At 44.3% G+C, this 8,439-nt stretch overlaps 1 protein-coding gene across 3 annotated transcripts in view; it reads right to left on the bottom strand.

Annotated features, from left to right (window-relative positions):
- Tmem14a (transmembrane protein 14A) overlaps positions 1–7,651 on the bottom strand; it is a 15,179-nt gene extending 7,528 nt beyond the window's left edge. Inside the window, exons 1-2 of one of the 3 annotated variants that reach the window (XM_046458607.2) lie at positions 7,146–7,651; positions 6,650–6,807 (exon numbers count right to left, since the gene is read on the bottom strand). In XM_046458607.2, the coding sequence (XP_046314563.1) occupies positions 6,650–6,669 (20 nt within the window). In that variant the 5' untranslated portion in view covers positions 6,670–6,807; positions 7,146–7,651. Of the gene's footprint in view, positions 1–3,531; positions 3,591–3,660; positions 3,797–6,649; positions 6,808–7,145 lie in introns of those variants that run through there. The other 2 variants (XM_046458608.2, XM_058583698.1) reach the window with 2 other exon arrangements.
- Between the last annotated feature and the right edge of the window lie 788 nt (positions 7,652–8,439).

The following is an 8,439-nucleotide window of genomic DNA, read 5'->3' on the forward strand; positions in this document are numbered from 1 at the left end:
TACCTTTGTAAACAGGAGAATGATATATGGGATTTCTTATATATATTTTTCAATTTTCTCACTGCTCATCATTTAGGTTAACCAATCTTTTATTCCCTATACTGACAATAAACTGACTCAGAAGAACGGAAAAGAAGTGTTGCACTTCTTAGAATATGATACACAATCAATTAATGAATATATGAAAAAATATTCATCATCTCTAGCAATTAGAGAAATGCAAATCAAAACTACTCTAAGATTCCGTCTCACTCCAGTCAGAATGGCAGCTATTATGAAGACAAACAACAATAAGTGTTGGTGAGGATGTAGGGAAAAGGCACACTCATACATTGCTGGTAGGACTGCAGCCAATATGGAAAGCAGTTTGCAGATTCCTTGGAAAACTGGGAATGGAACCACCATTTGACCCAGATATCCTTCTCCTTGGTCTATATCCAAAGAACTTAAATACAGCATACTACAGGGACACAGCCACATCAATGTTTCTAGCAGCACAATTCATAATAGCTAAACTGTGGAACCAACCTAGATGCCCTTTAATAGGTGAATGGATAAAAAAAAATGTGGCATATATACACAATAGAATATTACTCAGCAATAAAAGAGAATAAAATCATGGCACTTGCAGGTAAATGGATGGAGTTAAAGAAGATAATGCTAAGTAAAGTTAGCCGATCCCAAAAAAACAAATGCCAAATGTTTTCTTTGATATAAGGAGGCTGATTCATAATGGGATAGGGAGAGGGAGCATGAGAGGAATAGAGGAACTCTAGATAGGGCAGAGGGGTGGGAGAGGAAGGGAGGGGGCAGGGGATTAACAAGGATGTTGGAATGTGATTATCATTATTATCCAAAGAACATGTATGAAGACACAAATTGGTGTGAACATACTTTGATACAACCAAAGATAAGAAAAATTGTGCTCTATATGTGTAATAAGAATTGTAATGTGTTCTGCTAATCATACATAAATAACAAAAAAAAAGAAAAAGAATTGTTGCACTTATCTCAAAGAGCCAATCAAAATTACTATGAGGGAGGGTCTGCCAGAGGGACACAGGAGCAAATGATGGCACTAAAAAGCCCTCAACACCTACCAAAAGACCCTCATCTATGCCTAGGAAGTGGTGCAGTAGGATGTGACAGGTAGGAAGGCCCTTTGTTGACTGAATGATGGATAAACTAGTAATAATAATACTGAGGTTAACAATGTTTGTGAGCGATTACCATGTAATTGCACCATCCTGAGGTCTCAGATGTATCATCTCATGTAATCACCACCACAATCCTATGGTTGAATGTTACATTATTATCCCCATTTTCCAGATGAGGAAACTAAGTGAGGCACAGAAAAGGCAAGCAATCCCAGAAGGTCACAGAGCAGAGCCAAGATTTCACATTCAAGTAAGTCTCACTTCTAACCACTATGCAACACCACCTCTGAGAACTAAGTTAGCTGGCTAAGCATGCAAACAAAGCTGATGTGCTTCAGAATTTTCAATTATGGATCAATCTCCTGCTTGGCCTCCTATCTTAAAGACATGGTCTTGGTCCTTCAGAACCCACAGTATAGCACAGCAAAAGGAGGGAGATGCTAAGTGATCCTTAAGAGGACAGGCATCTGACACGGGGTGGGGGCCTACAGAAGGATGCCTACAGGTTGCAGGGTATTCGCTGGTACCCTGGGGAGATCAGAACGAAGCTGAGAAAAGAGATGATCCAGGCAGAAGAAGGAAAATGTGCAAAAGTTTCCTGATGTAAGAAAGCATGACAAAGATCTCAAAATAAAAGGAAGTGCATAGGGGCTGTGAAAAGAGAGGGCCTGGTGAGAAACAGGACTCTGGTGTAAGCCCTGCAGAGGAAATATGGCTTCTGTCCTAAGGCCAGTGAGAGATTAATGAAGTGAGCCTCACAACCAGATTTAAACACCAGCAACAGCATCCTGGCTGCGATAGTGAAAGATGAATTAAAGTGAGGCTGGGAGATAGTTGCAGTAAACTAAGCAAGAACTTAGTTGACGATGGTAACCTGGCATAAAGAAATGACAAAAAGGTAGAGGGAGACAGATGAACTTAAGACAGGTGAAGGAGGTAGCATCAAGAGGCCTGGGTGTGGGGAGGGAGAGGCAGGGATGAGTCAGGATGACTCAGCCTCTAGGTCTCTGGCTTAAACCATCAGGAGAAGTAGGGGTGGAGGGCCTTGATGATTCCCTGAGACAGATAATGCTGGAGCGGCAGCAGATATGAGGTGGGGAGGAGGGAGGTAGCCAAGAATAATGTGACCTGCTTTTATATTCTGTCTGAGTCAGGAAAATACCCTTAGTTCAGACCTGAAGCTCATGAGAGAGATCATTCATCATCAGGTAGTAATTGGAGGATTTACTTTTCTCCTAAAGCCAAGCAGCAGTGAAAGGCTCCATCCCCCAGGAGTTCCTATGACCCTCTCTTGGGGACACATTCCCTTTTACCTGGTATAGAATTCCTTAGGTTGGGATCCTTTCTCCTCTTTCCATTCCCTCCCTCCCTAGCCCACACACCCTTTCCAGGCTCTGGGAGCCAGTATTCTCTTCTCTCCTTGAGGACAAACCCAGGTTCACTTTTTTGTTCTAACAGCACCAAGCACACTGCCCTACACAAGGCAGGTACTAAGTAAAGAATGAATGAATGAGACATGAACAGCTTCTACCTGAGGATAACCTGTAGTTCATCTGTTCCCTATCCCCACCTCTAGCTATATTGCCAAGAATCAAATTGAGTGAACTGTTATTCTAAGGAGGCAAAATAAATATTCCTAATCCTGCGAAATGTTGTTATTACAGAGAAAATCTGTACAAACAATAAGCACCCCTCTTGCTCCTCTGCCACGGCAGGGCTACGTGGCCAGGCCAGAAGCACACATTAAAGCCAGAGGCTGTGTTAACCTGAAAAAGATGAGGTGTGGGCAGGGCAGCCCATCACACCCTTACATGCTCCTGTCCTAAAGTAGATCCTCAAGACTTGTAAAAAGCTAGAAAGCATCTTGGGTGCAATGAAGCAAAATGGTTTACTGCACTGCGTACAGAACCAGGTGACAAGGCCATGCCTGGCTCCCAGCGCCAAGTCCTCCAAAATTTGGAAAACTAAGAGATCTTCTGTAAACTAATATACAAAGCTTTCTCACATGCTAAGGATATAACAATTACCTATCCTTGTGCTCCTTGGACTTGACATTTTCGAGTGAAATCTGGGTGGTGCTGAGAAGGTTAAAATCCTATCAAGCGATTTTGCAATAGTCCATGAATTCATCCCACCACCTTAACCAACAGCTCAGCTCCAGAAGGGTAGAAGACAGAATGGGTGGAAGATTTAGGGCCGCAGGAAGGCAGAAATTCAGGAAATTCCCAGTTAAAAAAAAAAAAAAAAAAAACATAGCTGAGAGGGCAGACTCCACCCTTTGCACAATCCTCCCAAAGTCCCTCCCCAACCCATCCCAGGCCCTCTGCATCCTTGTTTGCTGTAGGGATTGGAAAGGTGGGGGAGCGCTCAGCACCTTTTATTTCTGTGCCTTTGCAAGAAAATCCAGGGCAGGTAAATCTCGACTGTGGGATGCACAGTAGAGCTGCAGCCTGAACCCTCCCCGTGAGATAAGGAGGGGACCGGACGCTGGCAAGAGCCATACCTGGAGTCCGGAAGCGGTCTCCACACCAGCACCTTTCTACCCGCGAACTGCCTTCACGCGGAGCGGAGCAGCTCCTTCCGGGCGCCGCCTTCCCTATTGCGCGCACGCGCTGCGCTGCGTCCCGCCCTCTCTCCCCTGAACCCGGTGCAGCCCAGCCCCGGAGCGCCGGTTACACCCCAGGCGCCCGGTCCCGCCTATTTGCTACTCTTTGGTGCTTCATCCCAGGCCAGGAATCTCCAGCTGAAGCATGCTGTCTCCTGCGGGGCTGGCAGGCACTCGCAGGGAGCTTGTCTGGGTGCAGCAAGGATCCCAGAAGGTGAAACATATTAAAAGAGAAGGTCATTTATGGGGCATTTGTGGGGCCTTTAGCAAACCCAAGGGTTTTACGCACTAGCAGATTGCCCCCATTTTCAGTGGAAGAAGCTAAAGTTCAAGAGGCGGTGTCATTATGATGTCTAAAGTCAGAACCCAAATTTGATTTCATTACATCATCTATGGGGTCATAAAATGTGTTTGGGAGATCAAGATTCTGGTTTTACACTTCAGGCCCGGAATGGCTGGGTTTAAATATCTAGGAGGACTATTAAGAATCCCAGAGCTGGAAAGCACTTTAAAACTTTTCTAGTCCACGATAATCCGTTCCCAAGAATAAACCTTAAATTCATTTGAAATTGTGCTTCCCAGTGAACACTCATGTCTCACTCCAATTTAGCCTTCTAGGCTGGATGTAGTAACTCCAACCCTCTTATCCACAGTCCTTAAGGGATTTGAAGAAGCTTTTCCTTTAGGACCCCAAGCAGCTCTAGGATTCTGTTGGGCTGGAATAACAGCAAAATTTCAGGAAGGAAAGAAAGAAGGGAAGCTAATATACATATTAAATCTTGTGAAATTTACTGAATCTATTCCTTGCACGTGAAAGTATTTCAGGGAAGTAATGCGACGGTATTTAACTCAAGAGAAGTCTGTTGGTCCTAGGGAGTTAATAGGATCCCTGGAGATTCGTGGGAGAGTTGATGGCAAGACACTGAAGTGTGGAGGAAGTGGTATTCTCAAGTTTGACTTTGAGTTCTCCCAGCTGTCCTTTCCATTGCCTTCTATGCCCATCCTTATCTCAGACATCTCCCCCACTCCTCAGACTCCCTTTCTCTTTCAACACTTTCTCTTTTCAGAATAAAAATAAAATCCTCCCCAGGCCCATTGGCCCTCTCCTGTAATCCCAGCTACTCCGGAGGCTGAGGCAGGAAGATCACAGGTGGGAGCCCAGCCTGGCAACTTAGCAAGACCCTGTCTCAAATTAAAAAAAAGAAAAAAAAAAAGTTAGAGGTGTAGCTAGGTGATATATCATCCCTGGGTTAAACCCCAGTACCCCAAAAATAAATACACAATTGTTTTTAAAAAATAAATAAAGCCCTCTTGGAATGCCTCATTATTCCAACAATGTGATCTAGATAAGTGCATCACTTAAAATGGATACACTGTAGAAAGTATGATTGGTGGTGAGGTGTGACAAAATCAGCTCTACACAGTAAGGGGCCAATACATCTGTTATCAAAATTTCCCATTGTTCACCCACAGGATTTTTTAATTGTAACCCTTCTGAATCAGAAAATGTAACTTTACCCAGTTTTTTAGAGCCATCAAGGAGCAATACAATTATGCATGTCTGTTTGTGTGATATGCCCAAGCTAATTCAGCAGCTGTTAATTTTAAACATTGTGATATCTTTCTGGAAAACAAAAGTACTTTTTATTGGCTTAGAAATATTTGCCTTTCTCATTCTTGACTTGTGAGATTCAATCTCGGTATGAACTTTCACATCTCCTTCTTCCCCCATGCCTGATTCCAAATTATTTTCTGCATAACATGCAGCATGCTCTGTTTTGGTTAATTAACTCCCTAATACAGTCAAATGTGTCTTTCCATCTATTATTAAAATGTCACAGATTTTTAGCCTTCTATTTCTGTGATGGGGGTCCTACTTGTGTTGGTTATTATAATTTTTTCATCTTCATTATCTGATCTCTTAGAAAACATGGTCAAATGTTCAATAATGATTTCTTAAAAATCAGAACACAGCAGTTCATCCACAAGCAAAGTGAAAGATGGACTGTCAATTTTAATGGTTACAATATGTTCAATCACATTACTCTGAGTAATTCAATAATGGATGGAAAACCATTATGAACTACAAACCACAGTTGTCCTTCTGAGAAAGGAGAAACTGATTTTAATTCTCATTGGCATGTCTAACATTAACACCAGCAGACTCTCATTCGAATTCTCATTGGCATTTCTTAGGAGCATTGCCCAGGAGTTACTACCTTCACTTTGAGTCACAAGATTCTACCATAGGTACATAAAATATTTCATCCCTTCCAAAGACACCATACTTTACCCAAGTCTGTCCTCCCAATATTCTCTAAGCCTGAAATCCAGTTTATCCAACACACATAAATCTGTACTCACTCCCTTGGAGTTTGTTAACTGTGAGCCTTCTTCCTGCCATGAAAGTCCCGTTCTAAGGCTTGTTTCCTCCAGGAGTGAAGCAGCAGAGATTAAAACAGTTGCCTGGATCTGGGCTACTAGGGTTGGCATTCTGGTTGTTCCACCCCATACTCTCTGTGTGATCTCTTATAGTTACTTACACTCTTCTCTGAATCTGTTTCCCCTCTGTAAACAGCACTTCAATGTCTGTCTCATAGCATCCTTGGATGTTTTTCTAATCCTCATATGTGAAGCATTTAGCACATTCCCCCCAAATAGAGACATAAATAGGTACTAAATGTCAACTATCTCCTTCCTGGGCCACTCCAATCCATATACCTCTCACTCCCTCATTTAATCTGTACAGGAACAAGTGCTTGAACTCTGCACCCACCCCTCCATGTACTTGGCCACATGTAGCTCAGTCAAACTAAACATGATCCAGAAATGTTCCCTTAGAATCATATCCCATATACAAGGGCCCTTGATGGAGTACCCAACTTACCTTCTCCACCCTGGCTTCATCTTTAGCCCCAGCCTTCTTGATTTCTAGTGTTGGAATCCATTTTTACAATAGTCAACAATCTCTCCAAATTTGGCAAAATAGTCTTTTGGGGGTACTTTCTGCTTGTATCCCAGTTGAGCTCATCAGTGAACAATTTTCTGAAATGGTAGTGTAATAGTCATGGGAACAAGTTTTACAAGGAAGCAGTGGGCTTAGAAATTAGATGGAGTTTATGAAGAGGGAAGGATTACAAGCAGAGCCACTATCCAAAACAAGGTCTACACCAAGTGATACATTCTACATCAAAGATGTTCACAGATCTGCACTACCGTCTTCCTGAGATCTCAATTCCTTGACAGAAGCAAAGCTGAACAAGACCACAGCATCCCCAGGCTTTGGCGAGGGAAAGCAACGTTACCCTGCCTTGGCATCATCCCTGGGCACTGCTCACACTGGAAAATTAATTTGTCTAAAATCCATCTTATAAAAGGCTCACCTCGCCACATTTCTTTCCCTTTCTTCCTTGGCGCCCAGACATCGCATTCAAAGAACTCTACCTTCCCAGGGCGGAGACCTCAGTCTGACAATGATTTGGTACCCAGCAGGAAGGAAAGAAGGGAGGACGGAGGGAAGGCTAGGGAAAGGAAGGGGGGCCTTTCAGGACCCAGACCCGGGCCCACGTGGGCCCGGAGCTAGCAAACACGCTCCTCTAGTAGCGCATCTTCTTTCCCGGGTGACTCCAGGACTGCACAACTCCACAGCACCTGCCCCGTGTCCTCCGGGCTCCTGCCGCCTTCCGCCAGGTCGGCCGTTCTGGTCCGTGTCCAGGGTGTCCTGGTCCTGGCCGGGGACTGCCTTCGGGGGTGGCTTGATGTGGCTGCTTGCTGTCGCTTGTTGGCTCCACCTGCTGCTTGCTTTCATCTGCCTGTGACATAGTAGGTGACCGGGGCGGCTCTTCTCGCGGCTGGGTACGCTGCGGAGCGGATTCCTCACTGCGCCTGGCCCGGGCCAGCTCGGTTTTGAGATGCAGCGATCTATTTTATAAGACCGAATTCGGGGGCCGGGCTCAAGTCACCCAAAGCGCATTCTCACTGGTTAATTCTGCCTGACAATCAGCGGTGCACCAGGGTTTCATTGGCTGCAACAACGCACTCTCCATGTGGATTTGTCCTCCGGTTACTTAATACACAGCCCAGCCTGGACCCTGCGGAGGATCCCCGAGATGGGCAGGAGGCCCCCCTGTCCCCGCCCAAGGTCTAGAGACCCCTTACTCTCTCCGCCACGCACTGGAGTCCGGGCCTTGCCAAAGTGAAAAATAGCAAAAGAGCCACAAATCAAGGAAATCAAATGTAAGTGAGAAAAGAATAATTAAGCAAAAAAACAATTTTTACAAAGGCAAAATAAAAATCTAAAATTCAAGGGGTGAGTCAAGAAAAGATAAACATGATTCTAACTTCAAGTTTAGCACATTTATAGAGCTTTCTATTCGGTTTTGGCAAGTAAACATTGAGTAAGTGACGCTTCGGTCGTTCGCTTGCCTTTCCTGTGAAAAGGCAGCAGGGGGCACTAGATACTAGGGCTGCATTCCGGTAGGCATGGCGCTTTACCCCTTCAAGAATTATTATCATGTATCAAATAGTTTGCTCTTAGTAAATGCCGGAAACAGGGCGATGGCCTATGTGGGAAAATGTGCAAAAACCATACACTATCTCTGGATTACACTCTGAGGACTAAGGAGTACAATTTTCTGAAATACTGTGTCAGGAAGAAAAAAAACAAAAAGCCAATCA

The sequence above is a fragment of the Marmota monax genome, unplaced genomic scaffold (assembly GCF_021218885.2).
Source record: "Marmota monax isolate L192 unplaced genomic scaffold, Marmota_monax_Labrador192_F-V1.1 WCK01_AAM20220418_F8-fsc00191, whole genome shotgun sequence".
NCBI classification, from domain to species: Eukaryota; Metazoa; Chordata; class Mammalia; order Rodentia; family Sciuridae; genus Marmota; species Marmota monax.